Source organism: Trichosurus vulpecula, chromosome 1 (assembly GCF_011100635.1).
Source record: "Trichosurus vulpecula isolate mTriVul1 chromosome 1, mTriVul1.pri, whole genome shotgun sequence".
Classification (NCBI taxonomy): domain Eukaryota; kingdom Metazoa; phylum Chordata; class Mammalia; order Diprotodontia; family Phalangeridae; genus Trichosurus; species Trichosurus vulpecula.
Genome location: NC_050573.1, coordinates 12,897,652 through 12,918,677, shown reverse-complemented (window position 1 = coordinate 12,918,677; position 21,026 = coordinate 12,897,652). Strand labels below are relative to the sequence as shown.

Here is a 21,026-nt window from a genome sequence, read left to right as displayed (position 1 = left end):
AAATGATTAAATGTTGACCCAAACTCAACCTTCAGACCCTTCCAAGAGTCTAACAGACTTAATGGCTCATGATCTGTGTGTGAGAGAGATTAGAGGTACATCAACAGCAGGGCTTCTGTCATTCCTCAACTTGATTTGTTCCCATTGCGGGATCAGTCAGTAAATGGGCCAGTCCACAAGGACCTGACCTAAGGATCTCAGCTGGCATTTCTGAAATCAGCAATTGCCCCATTCTCAGGATCTTGAAAGAAGAGAACCCTGAAGGTCTTGGGGAGCTACCTGGGCTTTTGTTTTCATTTTTAAAATTCTGTTTTGCTGATAAGCCACCCAGACTGCCAGGCCTAGAGAAGCATTCTGGAAGCACAAGACAAAACCTGAATGAGCTTTCTCTACAACACAAGGGACATTAATTTGGCCTTGGCTCCTTAGAACATTTAAAGGGCTAGGGCGGCATGTTTTTAAAATTCATCTATTTAAGAACATGTGTCCTAAGTGAGAAAATGTCTGCTTACCGTAATTCAAGTAACTTTAACAAGCATTAAACTAAGCATCCACTACACGCAAAACACTGGGACTACAAAGCCAACAAATAAGCAGTCTCTGCCCTTAAAGAGCTTCCATTCTATTCCAGTGACTAGGAAATGGTGGACACATGGGAGGAAGATAATCTCTAATTTCTGTGTTTTGACATCCAGTTTTTCTTTATGGATCAGAAGGTAGAAAGCCAGGCCAGTTATTAGTGAGAGCAGAAGTCACCATTCAATTTTTCCATCTCTTAGTTTTCAGGAACAAAGAGCAAATCCTATAGATGAGGCAACTCCCAACTGGCTGGGAAGCAAAGTGCTGCCCTCTGAAAGGGCAGCAGACCAGCTCATTTCCAGGCCTGTCACAGTTCGGATGCTGCACAGCGAGTCCTTCAAACCTCTTTTCCAGTTTAAAAAGGTTCAGGAACTAAATTCCATCGTGCTTGGATAATGAAAGTGCTGAGATCTCTGTAGAAAGGTGCTACTGGAGAGATCACGTATGTGAAGCACAAGGCAAACCTGGAAGTGCTTTGTTATTGTACTATCTCATGCTTTCTGATGGTGTTCAGATCAAAATGGTCCTAGGACGTTACCTTATTGTTTGCATACTATTACCATTATCTCTCACTGATACATTATCAGGTGTATATATATAATATATATATATTTATTCATGTTGAGTTTGGGAAGAAAAAAAAACATGGAGAAAAAAAGAAAGAAATGGGAGTTTCAAGAGTGAAGAGAATCCAGGAAATGAAATGAAAAAAAGAAAAGAGCCCTTCTGAGACAACAGAAGGAGTCCAGGCAAGACTTCTCATTGGCCTTTCTCTGCAGAGCTGGCCGGGTTCTCAGAGGAAGGCAGAAGGAAGAGGCCAGAAAAGAACCCTGTGCTTCCCACTCAAACTCAGTCCCCATCTCCTTTCCCCAACGGCAGGGATTATACACTGAACATTTGCAAAAAAAAGCCGACAGACTTGGACATTACCTGTTCCTGATGCCCAGAGTTGGTGGCCACTTGCTGTGTTTGGAATGGAGAGTAGTGATTTCGAAGGGGCAGGCAGAAGGACCATGCTGGCTCCATATGGACAGTACCCTGCCCACTGAGTAGGGCAGAGAAGGGAACAGACTGTTGGACAGAGACGCTGGAAGCCTTAACCCTTTGAAGCCCTGTGTAAACTGAGTCATGAAGAGCCTCTGGATGGTAGGCAAATGACTGGATAAGCTCCTTCTTCTCGTCCAGATCCTATAACATCCAGGGGAAGAAAGTGCTAAAACTGTATGAAGGCCAAGGACAGAGCAACCAGCTCTGACCTTCACGATAGCATTGCTACCAGGGGCTTGCTCAGGGGAGAGGGTCTGCAGAGCAGCATGGGAGAGCAGCTCACAATGGAGCCCGTCATCTTCCCTGAACGTGGCTGTCCCTGAAGAACCCTGGGACATAAGGAAGGAAAAGGTCCACTTTGGAGGCTGAGGTGGGTGCATGGGATCCCCTCCTGGGGCACTCTCAGGAGGGGAGCAGTGCTCAGAAAAAATCCTTGTGGAATCAGCTGGGAGCTCTGAGTCCAGGTTGATGCGAAAGGATATCGGGAAGATTTGGGCATTGAATTGCAATGATGGCATTTTGTTCATCAAGTCTAAGAAGCCCACTCTGAGGGCTTCGAGGGGATAAAGTGCCAAAGTCTGACTGTCAAGTGTCTTGTTGCACCCATAATCACCTACGTGTAGGTTTAGCTGCATCATATCGTAGGGAGATTCATCCTGGAACTTTTTAAACCTGAGCCGTTTGTAGGTCTCGGCCACTGGAAGAAGTTGGGCAGAGCGTGGCTGAGATCCTAACTCTTGGGTCGCTGTGGACGTGGCCAGCAGCTTCCCGGCCAGAACAGACAACTTGTTGAGCAAGGCCGACTCTTTGGTAGGTTTCTGCAGTCTCGTGCTGTTCAGCAGAAGGCGTCCCATGGCTTTCGGCTTGGGCGTGTGATTGGCCACTGAAGCTGAGGATGAAGGGGCAGCAGAGGACCAGCTGAGGACTTTGTGTTCTTTGACTGACATGGTTTCTGAAGCATTCTTTACAAGATTCCACTTTTGGACATCACTCATTTTTCTTCCTGTCTTGATGGGCTCCAAAGTGATGTTTTGCCTTTTCTTCAATGGTGGAAGGGATTTTCTTTGATATGGGGTCATCGCAAAGGTACAGCGCATTTTCTCACATCCACTACCACCGATGTCTTGGGGTATTATGGTGGAGATGGGGAAACACGGACCTAAAGACAACTCAGTCTTGGGACGTAAATGAAGAGCTCGTCTTCCTGCCTCTGAATCATCCATCTTTAGAGACTGAGGAGAAGGGTCATCCTTGGTCACCTGTGCTCCTATGATATCCGTCAAAGCGCTCTGGGTATGTGCGTGTCCCTTAAGGCGGCTTTGACTTGCCGAGTCTTGCGATGATGGGCCCGCTGTTGGCCTGATAAAAGACTTGGCATGCAGGGATGCTTCCTGCTGGGGAAAGGTTCCTCTTTTCTTTGGCTGCATGCCCCACTGCCCTCCTTTAAGACATCTGCAGCCCTGGACAATTTGGGCTTTCTGGGTTTCAGTCTCTCCACACGTCCTCTTCTGTTTAAAACGTGGACTATAAGCATCTGAACTCTCATCACCACCATCTTCTTTCAAAGTTTTGCCTTCAGATTCCTCTCTGACTTTCAAATCATTTAGTGTTCCTTGGTGTTCTTTAGTCTCTCTTCTGTTCATTTTATTTTCTGGATTCAATTTAAAGAATGAAGGTGTCCCATTGGAGACTAGCTTTGGCTGGAATGCTGCAGGTGTACCTCTTCTGCCTCTCGTATCAATGTTAGATGTTCCTCCAGGTGGTCTTTTCTTCACCTTGGTCTTCAATGTGCTGCTCTTCACAATTTCAGGGAGCACTTTGACATTTACTGATTCAGAAAGCTGTTTTGTTTCAGCTTTTTCACCCAGGCGACCATCTGAACCAGTCCCTGAATATTCCTGGGAAGAGATATGCAAAGGCATTGTCTTGGCAGATCTTAACACAAGCTCTTTGGAATAAACTTCTAAGGAATCTTCATCATCAAATGCAGAATTTGTTTGTGGCCTTAACCCACCTTCTGTTGTTGTCCCTTCTATCTCCTCTGGAAGCATTTCTTCAACAATTCTCCCACGATGAGTACTCCCAAACAACACATTCACGGTATCTGACAACTCTGTATTTGGCTCATGATTGGTAACAGATCCCATCCCATGCATCTTACTCTTCCAGCTCACTGCATTACAAAGGCTGTCATCTCTCTGTTCAACTGAGGGTGTCCCTTCACAAGATGGTACAGTTTTCAGAGATTTCACATTAAAAGAATCAGAAGTACACGGTAAAATAGTGTCCTGGTCAATCAGTCCTTCTCCTCCCTGAGACTGGTCACTCCTCAAAGACCCATATGGCTGAAGCCAGGAGGGCTCCTCTTGCCTTCTGTGACTACCAGCAGAATTAGACTCTTTTATTTCTGACACCTCTTCTCCAAGCTTATTGCCAAGCTGAGCTGGGTCTGTTCTGCACACAGGAGAGTCTTCAGTACCAAGAGAAGTTTTAAAAATATTTTTCTTTGGAAGACTGCAAGATAGAGGGACATTACTCAAGTCTTTAACTAGCAGCTTTTTGTGACTGGAGCTCAAGCCTTTGTTAGTACTATCTGTGTGCTGGAGTTCAAAGATTCCCTTGCCATGATGTTTGCTCTTGGATGAATTACTTCCACTCCAGCATTCAACTGGAGTGTTAAGGTCACTCTGGCAATTAAGGCCTTGATTTGTCCCATCTGCTTGGTTTGTCCCATTTGTGTCAAGACACAGGTCCTTTAGCTCTTTAGGACGTGGAATGTTTGAGGATAACTGGCTTTCCAAAACACTATGTTCAGAGGGATGGGATTCACAAGGTAACACGGTCTCCTTACTGTGTGTTCCCAGTTTCTTTTCTTCTAAACCTAGCTTTCCGACTGGTCTTGCTATGAAATTTCCAGGCTTAACATGGCTCAAGGCAAGTGTGCTTTTGTTTAAGGCTCTGCTGAGTAAGGAATGTGAAGCCACTTCATTCCTGATCTTGCCTTCTTGAAAACTATCTTCAATTTCTTCTCTAGAATGTTCATTTTCCCCTGAGGGATGTCTCACACTGAGGATGCTTTCTACCAGACTACTTTCTGTTCCTGGACAGAGAGGATCGCTGGGCACCAATATGTCTTCAGAGTTCAATACAGACTGATTCTCAGCTTCTGGGGAAATTGCAGTGGACTTGTAGGTAATACCCTCTGAGCACATGTCCCCTTCTGGGGCATTCTCAACACTCTGTTGGCAGCTGTGACATTCCTGAGGTTGAGCACCTTCATGCTCTAAGTCAGGAGCCTGTTCAAATAATTCTACTTCTTTTTCAAGGCCTGACATGGCCACTAATTTTCCTATAACTGTGTTGTTTGGCACCCTTTTGAAGCTTACTGCTTTAGCACTGATGTCATGATTCTTGCAAGAGGCACGGCAGGTGGTGGCACCTGGGTGGAAGGCATCCTTCACTTCTCTCATTTGGGTCAGAATGGTTTGGTGGTTGGCAAAGACCTCGGCTCCATGCTCTGACATAGCCTGTTGCTGAGAAAGCTCACTTGTTCCCTTAGAGATATCTTCTGCATGATCACCTAGAGAGGACTCTTGGGGGGCTGTTGCTTCCTTGTGGTCGCAAGAATCAAAGGACATCTCTCCAGATAAGACACATAAAAGCTTCCCTTTGTCTTCATTGGACTCAACAGGATATGAAGCAATTCTCTGTCCATCTACAAATGGAATAACAACCCTACTTGAGATTCCTATAGTTTCTTTTGCCTCAGGCTGGTTAGCAAGGTCACATTTTTGGTCAGTCTGTAGCTGAAGAAGAACACTTTTGACCTCTGAGACTTTACTTACAGGCGTGAGCGGTTCATCTGGCACAGAACAAGCAGTGGGGTCTCTTTTCTCAGTGATGCTTCCCAGGCATCTCTGGCTGCTGACCAAAGAACGAGGACTCTGACTGTCAATATTCTTGCCTAATACACTTGGGTTGCCAGGGAAAGTCTTTTCTGATTCTTCAGTCTGCATCACCATGGAGTTACTTTCCTCTATGGAGTCTTGGTATGTATCACAAGGGCGAGTTACCCTCTTGCCTTCATACTTTTTGAAATTTTCTTGAATTTCTGAAGGAATGTTCATAGGATCTTCTTCTGAAGGAGAAAGAGAGTTCTCTTGTCGGAGACTTCCTTGAGTCTCCCAACTGGGGCTGCGTATGCAGCAGCTATCAAGGGCACCTCCTCTTTGATCACTGGCAATGTTCAAATGAGCTGTGGTGCTCTCGACTCCTCTTGGCTTGGAGTTAACAGGAAGTACTTTACTACTTTTGCTCCTGACACTCTGAACTCCTTCTTCCAGTCTAGAAGCTGAGTCTTCTCTCAGGACCTCTCCAGTCCAGAAGGGTTTTTCTATCTTCTGCAGGTCATCTCCAGGGCCACATTCTCCAAGGGAGATACTTCCAGACCCCACACAGGGTAAGCTCAATGGGAAACATGACCCTTGGGGGTCTGCTTCCAAAGGAATAACACCACCTTCCTTGCTCTTCGCCTGAGGAGTGCTGGTCTTAGAAAGACTTTCAGCATCACAGCCAGAGTTGTGTTGGTGATTGTCAACGGCTTTATGGTCAAGGCTCAGTTTGGATAGTGTATCTCCACTGTGCAGTGGGAGACTGGCACTGTCCTCTGGTGACGGCGGCCAAAGTGGATGAGCACTGGATATTCCACATTCTTTTTCTGTTGAAGGCGCTTTTGTCAATCCAGGCTCCACAGAGGTTAAAGGCTCTAGGGACACTAGGGTGCAGGTTTCTGAAACCTCACCACTGGTCACGCTTTTGTCTACATCTGGGCAGTTGAGGCGCCCAGGTGGGAGACTTTTACTCACTTTGTCATTCCTGTGTTCTGCATTACTAATCATCTTAGTCCCATTGACCTTCATACCTTGTCCTTCTTCAGTAGGTTTTGGCAGAGTTTCTGTTGTAACCTGTATGTTTCCTTGGTTTTCTTCTGCACAAGAGAAATGAACCCAAATCAGTATGACATGCCATTTCATTAAAATGCCCCAATCCTTTTAACAAAACCTTATTGTGGGGCAGGAGAAGAGTGCTGGATCCAGAGTCAGGAGACCTGGGTTCAAATCCCAACTCTGCCACTTGATACCTGTGTGACTTTTCCAGTCTTTCATGTTAAAAACTAGCTTGCTAGCTGTTCCCTGTATTTGATGGTCCACCTCTGGCCTCTGTGCCTTGGAATAAGTGGTCTCTCAAAGCCAGAATATAGTGCTTTCTCCCCTTTACCTTTTAAATCCCTGTGTTCCTTTAAAGCCTAATTTTAAAGGAGGTACCACCTCCTACATGAAGCCTGTCTTGTTTGCAAGCTATTAAAGCATTCACCTTGAAATGGTTTTGAATATATCTGTGCTCATGTTGTATCCACCCAGTTGGATGTAAGCTCCTTGAGGACAAAGACTGTTTCATTTTGATTTTTGTATCCTCAGTACCTGGTATATAAAAGGCACTTAATAAGTGTTTGTTATTGAATCAAACTGGGCAAAGCACTTGACCTCTGTGGGTCCAAGTTTCCTCATCTGTTAAAAAAACAGAGCTGGACTACATAACCTTAGAGGTCCTTTCCAAGTCTAAAACTATGCTCTATGACTTTGTCCCTCTTGAGGGGACAAGAAGGATCCATCACATGAAGATGGCTGCTGGTAATACAATCTGCTAAGCCACAGGGCCCAAGCTGGGACTGGCAAAGTCTCCATATAACACAGTGACCATTGCACAGATTCCTCATTATGACAAAAGGTTGGCCAGTTCAGCCTCCCTGAAAAAGAAGCAAATACATAAAAGGCCCAAGTAGGGTAGACCCTGATCCTTTCCCCATGACTGATGTTACCTTTGAATAGATTAAATCACAAGAGGTTCAAAGGAGGTCACAGGCTCACTAGACATTTCCAGAATCAGGCCACACCTGGAGGGTTGGGTTCAGTTCTGGGCACCACGTTTCAAGGAATACATTGCCAAGCTACAGCCCATCCACTTAGAACAGGACAACCAGGCTATGAGAAAATTGGTTAAAAGAGGTGAGAAGTAACTTGGTACAATTAGAATGTCCATTCTTCAAAGACTTCATTTATTTGTATCTCTTTGGAGCTATCATGCTGCTTCTCACGTAAGTAGGTACATAATCACTTTGCCTCTGCACAACTGTTCTCAAAGCCATCTCATTCAGAAGATTAATAGGGTTGTTAGTTAAATAAGAGGTTTTATTTCAAAGAATAAAAAACCTCAACAACTTCTTTCAGCAAGGCCTCTGCTCTTTCCATCTCTGATTTTAATCTGATCTCAAGGGAAATAAACTATATAGATATCTCTCCTATTGTGATATAAGCTTCCCAAGGACAGGGGTTATTTTATCCTGTCTTTGTATCATTGGCACTTAGTACAGTGCCTGACACATGGTAGATGCCTGGAAAGATGCTTACAGATTGAATTTCTACTCTATACAAACCCCAATCGTTTCCTAGTTTGTATAAATGAAACCCTCTACAAGAGGGGAAATGTTATCAATGGCATTTGAGGTGATAATAATCAAGTGCCAGCTCACTGCTAGAGTGCTATGCAAGCATTATCAATTATATAAATAGGGAGAAGTCAATTCTGGTGAAGATTCCAGTGTAGACTAGCCTCTGACTCCTATCTCTATCCTGTGAGGCGACCCCAAGTATGGCCAGGTGGTAATGAATATTTTGGTCAGAGCAACTCAAAAAAAAAGTGGCTACTAATTTATAGACGGGGTTAACATCAGTGCTGGAGGAAGGGGCTTCTACACTAATGAAATCAGAGATCCTCAGAGCCCTGGAGCATGTTCAGAGGTCTGATAAAGGAGGGCTCCTTCGGACACTTCAATGTGACATGGATTCTAAGCTGGCAGGAGACTTAGGGGACATCTAGTCCAGCTGTTTCATTTGACAGATGAGGAAACCGAAGGGGCTTGCCCAAGATTATGTAAATAGTAAACCACAAATTCAGGATTTAGGTCCAAGCCATGTTCTGAATGCAAATCCTGTGCTTTTCCCACTACAGCATGCTGAAGGGAACATTCTGAGGAGACCATGCACGATCTCAGAAGGCTGCTCAATGGGAGAGGAATTATCTTTGACCACAGCAGCTGGAGATGACCATTTACCTAGGTATCAGGGGAGTGAAATCTACACTGGGAGAAGAATTTACCATAGGGGTGAAATGAGAGCTCCCTGAAGTACTTACAGGGACAGTTTTTTTAACAAGACACCTGAAACACATATTAAAACAACTGACAGGTGTGGGAGGTGGCAGGTGAGCCAAGGTCCACACAAATGATATGTTGCTTTAGTCCAACCAATCCTGTGAACCCATCCATGCACAGATGATTAAAACAAAAATGGATGGGCCAGCATACAAAGATCCAGGTGTGGCTCTGGATTTAATAGGCACCAGAGATCTGGTGGGACACGGATGATAATGGTAGGAATAATTACAGTAATAATAATCATAGCGACACCTTATAGCTCCACCTGATCCCCTGACCATGTGAGGCACTGACCCTATTTTCTAGATAAGGGAACTGAGGCTCCAAAGTCAAGTGTCCTGATCAGAAACACAGAGCTGGTCAGAGACAGGCCTAGGGACATTTATAGGAGATTCTCGGGGAACCTAGTAGTAATCCTATTAACAGGACATGCCATGACAGAATGCCACACTGAGCTTCGGAACCTGTGGCAGAAACAGCCAGATATCGGTTATGATGGTCGGCCTCATTGGGAAGGTCGCAAAGGCAGTGGGAAAGTTTGGCCACGTGAGAACACTGAGGGGCTTAAAGTGTGAACCACAGAGCTGAAGAGAGGGACTGGGGAGCATCTGGCTAAAGCCTCTGGCTTCAACATGAAGAGACTGAGGTGCAGAGGCTGCTCAGCTGTGCTGACTCCCCAGTCCAATTCGATCCAACCCTTTCACTGTGCTCTGTCAGGTGTGAAGATACAAAGACCAAAATTAAACCGTTCTTGTCCTCAGGGAGCTCCCACTCCAATGCACCAGGCAACCTCCCAACCAAACTCTGCATGGTTCAGGTGTGGAGCCCTTCTGGATTTGCTTCTGAGTAGCCCTAAGGAAGTCTCCTAGGCAGGACAGCAACACAACGAATCAACGTCCTAGGGAGAAGTTGGCATCTCCCTCCTTTTTCAGGGGTGCAGGGGAGGAGGAGGAGGAGAAGATCTATGGCTGTGGAACAAAGTGTGGGTCACTTTCACCAAATGTTGTTTTTCTCTCTTTCTTCTTTGTCTTAAGAGATGGTTTCCCGGGAGAGAAATGGGTGAGGAATAGATTAGGAAACAGGTAATGTAAAAACAAGAAATAGCAACAAAATGTATTTTTTAAAACATTTAAACCTGGAAAAAAATTCCTTGGAGAGGGAAAACCAACTTATCATTTTGGAACTCATTTTTAAAAGAAGGAAACAAGACTAAGTGGTCATGGCACTGGGCAAAAACCTCCAAAATGTCTTAGTTAGAAGGAAAGGCTCCGTGTTTGCCGAAACATTTATTTATAGCAGCTCTTCTTGTGGGAGCAAAAAACCAGAAACAAAGTGGGTGCCCACTGGCTGGGGAAATCCCTGCAAAATGTGGTAAATGCACATACAGATATTATTACACCAGAGAAAAACAACGAATATGTTGAATTCAGAGGAACAATTGATACAGAGGAAAATAGGAAAAAGTAATAATTTTTTAAAAGTCATACTATGTACGATGGCTGAGAGAATGCAAAGAAAAACTTCCAAATGATATCAGGACTCCTTCCCATCAAGGCAGGAAGAGGTCCTGACTGGAGGACCGTGGCTGACACAACCCTCCCTCCTACTGACACAAACCAAGGAGGGAGGTTTAATAGTATGGGCCATGTGTCAGTTTATTTTGTGTTTGCCCTCTCTCCCCCCACCTTGGTGGGTCGGTCTCTCTCTCTCATATATACCGCTATTGACAAACATTCTATCCCATCTCAATGTGAGCTTCTTGGAGGGCAGGAATCATGTTTTTGCCCTTCTTTGTCTCCAAAGCATTTTGTCTAGTGCCTGCTTTTATTATGTTTCTATTGGCAGTGTGACTGGGACAGGACAGGCATGTAAAAAAAAAAGCATCAATAAAACATTTGTAAAAAGCAGGAAATATGATGAAATGCAAGCATCAGGGGAGAAATAGAAGAATATTTGAAGTAAACAATCTGCAGAAAACCTGGAGACTGTTTTTCCAACCTATTTCACTGAAACCCGAGAAAAAGCCTATGCCACCTGCCATCTGTCCTGGATCTGGACCAGGTGAAGGGACGGGGAAATGGAAATGTCAACCAAACCCCTAAGCTCCCTAGTAAGAAAGACTGATGCCTGTAGAGGAACTCTTCCTGATCACATCTGGGGTGTTCTTGGCAAAGATTCTGGAGTGGGTCTCCATTTCCTTCTCCAGTAGGAAACAGAGGGCATGGCCAACGGGCCCCTGTTGGTCCTACTGGCAGAAGAGGGCCACGAGAGTGATAAGCTACACTTGGAGAGAGTGCTGAGGTTTACGAGGTGAGAATTGATCCCCAGGAGCAGACAGGCTCCTCTGAAGGGTGCTGAAGGTCTTAAGTGCACAGGGAAACTGACCACAAGTGAAGCCCCACTTGTCAGGGGGCTGTGGTATGGTGCAACATGCTCTGGACGTTGGATCAAGAGCCCCGGACTTGAATCCTGACCCTTACTCACTCACTGTAGGACTTTGAACAAGTTCCTTCACTTTGGGGAGCCTGTTTCTTCACCCATATAATGAAGACAATATCATTCAAACTATATCTACAAGAAGACCTGTTGGATTCCACCAGGTGGCAGTTGGAAGAGATCTAGTCTGAGTCAAACAAAACAAACACCAAGCCTAGTCCACCATGCTTGGTAAGTGGCTGGCCAGCCTCTGCTTGAAGCCTTCCACTGCCGCAGGCTGCCCATACCATCTGGAGATAGTCCTCCATGGTCAGAAGGTTCTTCTCGAATCTGTCTCTCTCCCAACTTGCTTCCACTGCACTGAATTCTGCCCTTCAGGGCCAAATGGAACCATCTAAGCCCTTCAAATACTTTAACGTTATCTCACACTGATTCTTCAGCTGATTCTCCTGACCTAGGCCTAAGGCCTCCAACTTCCTGGTCAGGATCCACTGAAGGCTCTTGCCCAGACCTGAACATCCCAATCCTTAGAGGTCTACAGGCATGTGGACTATGGAGCCATCCTATGGGAGGAGGAATTTCTATTGTGCCTCCCATCTGGAAGAATGGAGCTAGAAGAGCACCCGGGAATTGAGATCTATCTGGCTAGCTGGCTATAATGATAATAAAGAGCAGCATCACTGAACATTTAGCAGGATGACTTGGATAAAGAAAGGAGGCAATGTTTTTTTCTATAAGGGGAAATCACCTTGGTTTAGTCAACTAGAATTCATTGAGGGGAAAAGCAAATAATGGCTAAGGAGGAGGCAGTTGGCATTACCCAGGCTTTCATAAAACCTCTGGCAAGGCTATATAACAAAGATTTTTTGCCCCTGGATGAACCCGCCATGGCATTGGGTGGAACTGTCATGGATAGGAAAACAGCTTAGGGCCTGGGAAACAAAAGGCAGGAATAAACAGGCATTTCTGTACATGGAAAAACGTCAAACGTGGCCTCCCCTACATGGCCTGGTTCAATGTACACGGGAAAATAAACAACAGGCTCAATTACAAGCTAGAGAATGACTCTCGGAATCAGCTCAATAGGACGCCGCCACCAAGTTCAGCCAAAAACACGGGGCACATTCAGGAAGGGGAACAGAGAGAAGGGCTGCTAGAGGAGGATCATCAGCCACATGATCATAGTTAACAGCCCTGGGAGGTAGGCACTGTTATGATACCCGTTTTACAGATGAGGAAACTGAGGCAAACAGGGGTGAAGTGACTTGCCCAGGGTCACAGAGCTAGCAACTGGCTGAGGCTGAATTTGAACCTGGGTCTTCCTGATTCCAAGCCCAGTTCTTTAGCCACTAAGTCCCCTAGCTGCCCCAAAAAAGACAATGGGTGAAAGCTGAAGGATGTGGATTCATGTATCAGGGCAAACTAAAAAATCATAATGATTCTCAGCCTGGAAACGTGAACATTAAGGGGATTAAGATTCGGGAAGAAACGTGAATACGGACACAAGAGAAGCTGTTCTTAGCAGTGTATCTGGAAATGAGTAGGATGTAAAAACGAAAGGCATCATTAAAAAAATAAAAAAACCAAATGAAAACAGTGACTATGCACTTATTTGCCCCAAATGCCAATTTAGGGATCGATTCCAGGTTTAAGGCTGGCTGCTTAACTTGGCATCGCCTGCACAGCCAACTGGGATGTGGAGCATCTATAGCCAGGAGGCGATAGTAACTTCAGGAAGGCCTAATCTCAACAAAGCTAAGTTCAAGGAATATTCTTCTAATTCAAGGTGTCTTTGAGGAAAGTGCTACTTCCTCATGCATCATCTCATGGCCTGCCCTTTGCCAGACGAGCCTGCCAACATTAGTCCTTTCAAGTACTTAGAACTATGCCCCTTCTGCAAATACATCCACTTTGGACATACTACTGTCCAAACCAGAATAAACTGACCCAGTGTGTATCTTGTACATTTAGAGGTGTATGCATTGTTTCTCCCATTAGACTGGGAGCTCCTTGGGGGTGGGGGCTATTTTGCCTTTCTCTGTATCCCCAGCCCTTAGCAGAGTGGCTGGCACACAGTAGGTGCTCATTAAATGCTTCCTGTACTTGTATTTACTCTTTAGGGTTTCAATACTGAGACTGGGGATTTTCATTAGGTTTCAGAGATGGATGTTCATGCTCAGAACTTGGAAGAAACAGAGTGTACAGATTCAAGGAAGCACAAAGGTTTTAATGTACCGTTTGTCTGTTTCTCTCTCTCATAAACAGTCTTCTGTTCTGTGACCCCACACTGCAAAAAGTGATTGCTAACTGACAAAGAACCCACTTCTGGTGGTCTCAGGGAGTGTTGTTGTCATACCTTAGCTATTAAATCCGACCCATAATGGATGAGTGGTTATCCAACCTTTTTTCTGACTTATGATTTAAAAATTTTAAAGTGACTGATCTTGTTTTAACACTGCCTTTATTTCAGGACACATCTCCTCCTCAACAACCCAAGCCTTTCCTTGTAGCAAAATTTTTAAAGAGAAAAAAATTAATATGTCAACTGAGCAACAAAAAACCTAATATGTCACCACATGCAACCCTCCACATCAACAGTTTCCCTCCTTCTGCCAAGGGCGGTGCATTTCCTCATCTTTTCTGGGACCAAAGTGGGTCATTAGATTCATACAACATTCTTTCTTTTTTTGGTTGTTCTTGCCATTTACACTGCTGGCTCCACTGACTTCCCTGTCTATCAGTTCATCTAAGTCTTCCCGGGCTTTTCAGCCTTCACCACATTGGTCATTTTTTAGAGCACAGCAATGTCCCCTTACATTCTCATACCACAATTTGTTCATCCGTCCCATCCCCTTACTTTGTCTGCGCAACTCTGTTGCTTATCTCCAAGTGGGCTGGCCCAATTATTTTCCCGTATGTGGAGCATTTCTTCTTGTCAATGACCTATCCACACTCATAGATTCATTATAGGATGCTGTCGTTGTGACAGAATCTGTTGTAAGTGCCGGATGCACAAGTTTTACATGGAGGTGCCTGAGAAAGGGGGAAAGATGCTCTCAACCAAAGCCTGTGCAGTAAATTGTATAAAATAGAGTGAACCCTTCTAATAACCCTTCTGGAAAACAAACAAAAAAAGACAAAAGAAATGTCTTCAGGTCAAATCTGTAAAAAAGTAATTGGAAATGGTAATGAGGAAGCTCCTGTTCCCAGCTTCACTTCCAGCCCGAGCAGGAAGCTGAGCTCATTTCTAGGTCAGCCCCATACACTAACTCCCCTTCTGGTGGTTATTCTTCCACAATGGCCAACTGCAATTAGGATAAACTGATCGACTCTCCTCCCCACCATCTTTATCAGAGGCAGAGAGGTCAGCGGCCTCAATAACTCCTGGTGAATTTGTGGGCATTGTCCTCCTAAATGCCCACAAGCACTCAGCCTCCTCCCGGGAGGGGCCCAGACAAAAAGCACGCTCCCCTCCCCGGGTCTTCTGAGGTCATGCGTGGTCTAACATGGTTTAATGTGGACCATGCTCTCAGGGTCTATCTCACTCGTGCTGGCTATGAGGCTGTCTGGTGTGGGGAAGCTGCCCAGGGAAACTAGCGCACAGAGCACCAGGCCTGTAGTGAGGGAGCCCTGGGTTCCAATCCAGCCTCAGACGCTCACCACCAGGGTGGCCCAAACAAGGTCACTTTACTGCTGCTTGCCTCAATTTCCCCATTTGTAGAATCGGGAGAATAACAGCACCTATCTCTCAAGGTTACTGTGAGGGTCAAACAGGTAACACCTACAATGCGATTGGCACGGTGCCTGGCACACAGTAGGCCCTTAACAAATGCTATTACCGTTGCCTTGAAGCCAGACTACCTTCATCAAAACTCGGTGCTCAAGACAAATCCCTAGATAACAGAGAAAGTGCCCACGCCAATGTGACCCCAGGTCCAAGCCCTGCCCCCAGCACAATTCTCTGCGCGCAGTGTGTGTTTTTTCACAAATACTTGTGGAATTAAATGGAATTTGCCAAAGGCTTAGCAGCTATTTTGTGAAAGTATTTTCTGCCCAGAATAATTCAAGCTCTGGGAGTGGTACCACAGGGTATAACTCACACATCCAAAGGCATTCATGAGGGAGGCAGAAGAATGTTCGCTCTGGAAGCCGGAGGCCTGACTCAGAGGCTGACAGGATGTGAGTGCGTGGAAAAGCCAGGGCAGCTTTCAGAGCCTCGGTCCACTCACCTGCAAAATGGAGATGTTGCTTCTTGCCTCCTAGGACTGGAGTGAAGAAAAATCCTTTGACAAAGGCACGATTTCAGCCTTGTGTTTCTGCCTTGGTCTAAGGCCTTGCAAAGACGCCAAAGGTTTTCTCCCCTTCTGTCTACTTTTCCCCTCCTCCTCCTCCTCATTTTGTACCCCAAAAGGCTGGCCGAGGCATGTACGCACATACATGTACAAAGTGGACAAAGAAGGAACACAGCACAGAGGATGAGATGTAACCAGTGGTTGGTCTGCCTGCTGTTAGGTTATTCCAGATAAGTGAGGCCCAGAAATGAGAAAGTAGCCTGGTCTGGAACAATGCTTCCCCCTGATCCCACGGCCAGCCACCTGTGCCTGGCAGAAAGGTGATGGCCTCGAGGGGCAGAATAAGACACATCCTCTCAGGTGGAGTCAGTGAGTTGAATTACTTTGCTAGATTCTGTTTATTTGTTGTAAGAGAGAGCTCCTGGGGCAGGAGGGTGTGAGTCAGCCGAATGTGTTAGGGATGAGAAAAGATCAAGAAAGCATTAAACAGTAGACAGAACGGCCCTGGAGTCTGGAGGACCTGAGTGTAGATCCAGCCTCAGACACTTGACACACTTACTAGCTGTGTGACCTTGGGCAAGTCACTTAACCCCAATTGCCCTGCCTTCCCCCCTTCAAAAAAAAGGAGACATAAGAAATGAAATTCCCAAAGGGACTGATGTGGCAATTTCATTCAAACAGAATCTTTTGTCCTCTGTGTGTGTGTATGTATGTATATACCTATGTGTATTTATATATTCATTTTTGCTGATAATTGTTAGGTTCAGAGTAAAAAGGAGAATTTAAATTTTTCAAAAATGTCCAGCACTTCCAACAATCCCAGATGGTTCACTGCCATGGGAACCTATCCTTCTGACAATTCTACCTCTTGGAAGTGCCACGTGCTCATGACTAGGATGACACCAGGCTCTCTGGGGCAGGATATCCTCCAGGCAAGGGACCTGAGGGACAAAAGAACGCCGCAGTGCATCACTAACGGTGATGACTTGTGCAAGGTAAGTGGCATGAAGGACATCATCCCAGGTGGTTGTGAGGGGTCAACGAAAGCGGCCAATCCCCAGGACAATCTTAAAGCGCCCGAGGAAAGCACCAGTGGGCAGGCTCCGCCGAGCACAGGACAGCACAGGATCCATGGTGGTCATCAGCTAGAGGATCAGAAGATCTCTTCCCCGCTTCCCGTATCTATGTCTGTCTCTGACACGCGCGCGCGCACACACACACACACACACACACACACACACACACACACACACACAAAATCCTCTTCCACTCACCATATGATAAGACCTCTGTTTTAAAGATGACCAGACTGCTGTCGGTTCTTAGGGAAGCCTGGGTCCTTCCAGGTTGCCTAGAGGCTTAGCTAGGCAGGGGATGAAGGATCTTTCAGGGATTCTTCCCATCCCCAGAGTCCATCCCTTATAGGCAGCATCTGAACATGGTTCTTTGGGGCTCCACAAATGAACACAGATATTGAGCATTCACTACATGGAAATCTTTGGATAATTTGTATTGGTCAGCTTCCTAATATTCATCCAAAAGAAATTTAAATTTTGAAATACCGAAAGACATGTGAACCCAAACAGAATCCCTCAGGATAAGCTAAGTTGTTGATTTGTTGTGGGGTTGGGGCAACATGGTAAGTCTAAAGGAAAACAGAGAAAAAACCAAAACCAAGCATTGGGAGTAGGTATGGCAGCGTGGCTTTATTCAGCATCAAAACACTGCTCTGAATGAGCAAAACCAATGCAAGTTTTAACAAAAAAAAGAAATGAATATGGCATCCATACATAACCACTTGACATTTCCCCCACGATATCACATCAATAAGCATCTCCCCTTTGGGCTGCCTTGAGGCCGCCCTTGTGTCCCACATCCTCTTCATTTAGTGCCTTGCCAGGGGCTCCCCCTGCTCCAGTTACACTGATGGCTTCATTCATCCCCCAAACCCCCATATCCTTGAACCCTTGTGAACGGACACTTTAAATCTGGGGAAACGGTGAGAAGGAAGAGGGACCTGGCATCAGATACCCTTGGTTCTACCACTTAATATCTGTGTGACCTTAACTCACACTTGGCCTCTCTGGGCCTTGGTTTCTGCCTCTGGAAAATGAGAGAGTTAAACTAGATGAGCTCAAAACCCTATGATCCTATGACCTGGAGTCCAGGTTTGATGAAAAAATATTAAAAGAAATAAGATAAAATGTCACAATAGAACAGATTTATTAAAACACCTTCAGCAGAAGGGAGAGAAGCAACATGGAGCAGGGACTAGAGACAGGAGTCAGGGAAGACCTGGGCCCCACCTCTGCCAGGGGCTCAGCTGGTACCCAGCCACAGCTCTCCAGCTTGGAGCAGTCCCGGGACTGTTGCTACTCAGAGCATCTGGACAGGGAATTCTGGATGCCAATGCAATGACAGGGCCAGTACCCTGCCTTTCAGAAGGAAAGTCCACAAGGGCAGCCTCTCTCTAGTCAGTCTCCTTTTTATGAGGCCTGATTTCCCTCTGCTCCTCCCTCTCCTGCCACCTCCAAGGGGAAGCAGCAATATTATTGTGAAATCCAGACCGAGAGGGGAAAATAACCATCAGGATCAGGGGCGTGGGGTGAGTCAGGCAGGGCCAGGAGAGGCCCAGTCTCCAACACTGTTCTACCAATTAAAGATGGCCTTGGACTAACAAACCCTCCTTCAGAGTTGCTGCTGCTACTGGCACTGCCCATGCAGGCAGGCCTAGGGGCACTCACATGAGGGGGAGAAAGGAGAGAACCCGGAACCATACCTTGTTCTGTCGCTAGCTGAGAACAGCAGCAGGTCACTCCAACAACATTTACTAAGAGCTAGAGTGTGGCATATGTGCAAGGGATACCTCTAGCTGCCTCAGTTTCCTCATCTGTAAAGTACAGATCATCATAGCACACTGGAAGTAATTTGGGATCTCAGGGGTTAGGAAGTAAGAACACGAGGCATCAAAGGAGGAGGGGGCTGTGGCCAGCCAGAGACCCAGAGTGCCAGGGCACCAGGTACTGAGAGGGACATGGTCTGGGGGGGTGGGGGTGGCGCCAGGCTGTGCAGGAAGGGAGCTGACAGGGACCCAAAGGCATCCTCCCTTTGCTGGCGCATCATCTTGCCTTCTGTTGGGGCAGCCACCCATAGCTCACTGAGAACTGCCTCTGGCTCTCCACCTCAGCTACTGATGCCTTAGCTTCACTTAGAAATGGGACCAGGTACCAGAAGGATGGAAGCACGAGCTGGTCACCCAAACGTTTAGACAAGAGGCCCCACTGCATTGCCTGTTACCTCCCGGGGTCGAAGAGATGCATTTAACATTGCAGAGAGGGTGCCAAATTTGGAGCCAGGGGACGGCTGGTTCCCAATCCCAGCTCTGACCCATGCTGTGTGACTTGATCCCACTGCTCCTAGGACTGGGCAGCCCTCCTCCAGACACTCTTCGGGGCCCCTTCTGGACCCCTACCTCCCACCCCTTTCCCTTCACGAACCCTTGAGTAAGTGGGAGCTCAGGTGGGCTTCCTTCCCCAACAAACATTTGCAAGAAAAGTTTCCATTTTACAGCATTTCCAAGAGAGCCCAGGAAAAGTTTCAGAAAAGGCAGAGAATTGGTTCTATCCCATGAATGAAAGCTTGGGAGAAGGAGGCGGTAGGGACCTGCGGGAAGAACACAGCTGAGACAGGCCTGAGGGCCGACAGAAGCCACCTGAGGCTCCTGACTAAGGCTCCTCCCAGGAGAAAGGCTAAGCCCATGGCTAGCTCAATACAAGGACAGGAAAAGTCTTCAGTGAGCATATTATATTGGATTGTAAGCTCCTCTAACCTAACAAAAGCGGGCACAGCGAGAATGCTGGAGGACCAAAGGGAGCCATCTTCTTAGCATTCTAGATCGAGGTCTGGAAGTGGGCACCTAGCTCATGGCCCTCATTTTAAAACTCAAAATTCCTTCAAATTTCACAAAGGAGATCCTCTTGCCTACCGTCCCTTCACCATGCAAGCTGGGGATACAAGGTCCCTCCTCAAGGTGTGTTCACACAATGATCGGAGAAGAGATATCCATCAGGGACCCAATTCCCTAGACAGACCACCAGCAGGAAGCACAGGGACCAGAGGGTCCTGGCAAGATTGCCAGTGGGCAGGGGTGGCCCAGCATGAAATCGCTCTCCTAGAGAAGCAGTTCTGACTTAAAAGATAAGGTGAACCCAGCAATTCCTCAAACCGTCTGCTCTCGACAGAGAGGCTGCAATCTTTACTGGTGGAGGCAGCACCAATGTTGCACTGGCAGTGCTCCCAGGTGACAAAGCACTCACCCCACCACAGCCCCATACGAGTTAGTGCATCGTCTTCCCATGAGAGGTGAGCAAACAGGCAGGGAGAACTGGAAACTGAGGGCATCGAGCCCATCAACTGCAGAATGATGGGTGAATGGGATGGAATACTATTATACTAGGAAGAAAGGACAAAGGGGAGGGTTTCAGAGAATCCTGGGAAAACTTGTATGAGCTGATGCAAAATGAAGAGCCATTTCTATAGTAACTACAACACTGTAAAAACTTATTAACTCTGACTGACACAATGACCCACGACAATTTCAAAAGACTTCCGATGAAACGTTACCTACCTCCAGACACAGATGCGATGGCCCCAGAGTGCCCACTGAAGCATGTTTTCTTCCATTTCTGTCTTTTCCCTTTGTTTTTGTGGGGAAGGGGGGGGAGGGGAGTGAGGGGAGGAAGACAGAGCCAATGCAGAAATGTTTTTCACTTCTAGACATATTTGTAATGGGTTTTATTTCTCTTCCTTTGACAATGGGTGGAGGAAATGAAAATAAAGTTGATATTTTTTAAAGGAGAAGTAGAGGGATAAAACAGAAAGGCTGTTAATATTTTTTTAAAAGAAAATTAAAGCTCCAATAAACCTCCCTCTCCAACACAACAGGGAAAACAAGACTAGCCTTGGGGGAGAGGGGGCTGGAGGGGGGAGAAAGCTCGTAGAAATCCATCCCTACCTGTTTGCTGCGGCTTATCCTCAGAGGGGCTCCCACTCAGGTCCGGTTTCGGCCACTTCCCAAGGACCACCTACAGAAAGACGGCCTACAAGTCAGCTGGGCCTGGAAGTCTTCCCTCAGTCCCACTCCCAACCACCTCACCTCGAGATGACAACACCAAGCATAGCCCATTTCATTTATCCAGACAACAAACAATCCACTTTATTTTCCAAAAACAATATAGGGAAAATACAGTCACTCATGAGTGCCTTTGGAGCCAGAGGAAGACTGGTTTATATTCCATCATGGCTTGATTATTTAATAAGACAATAGGTGTTACATGCATATGTAGTAAGTAGGACATAATGAAGAGAACTGGCATTCAAATCAGAAGCTCTGACCTGAA

General features: G+C 46.2%; 1 protein-coding gene across 1 annotated transcript in view; it reads right to left on the bottom strand.

Moving 5' to 3' along the window:
• The window catches only part of PRR14L (proline rich 14 like), a 65,114-nt gene that overhangs the window by 9,395 nt on the left and 34,693 nt on the right, over nt 1–21,026 (bottom strand). Inside the window, exons 3-4 of the mRNA XM_036753149.1 lie at nt 20,642–20,711; nt 1,510–6,613 (exon numbers count right to left, since the gene is read on the bottom strand). Of these exons, the coding sequence (XP_036609044.1) occupies nt 1,510–6,613; nt 20,642–20,711 (5,174 nt within the window). The remainder of the gene's footprint in view (nt 1–1,509; nt 6,614–20,641; nt 20,712–21,026) is intronic.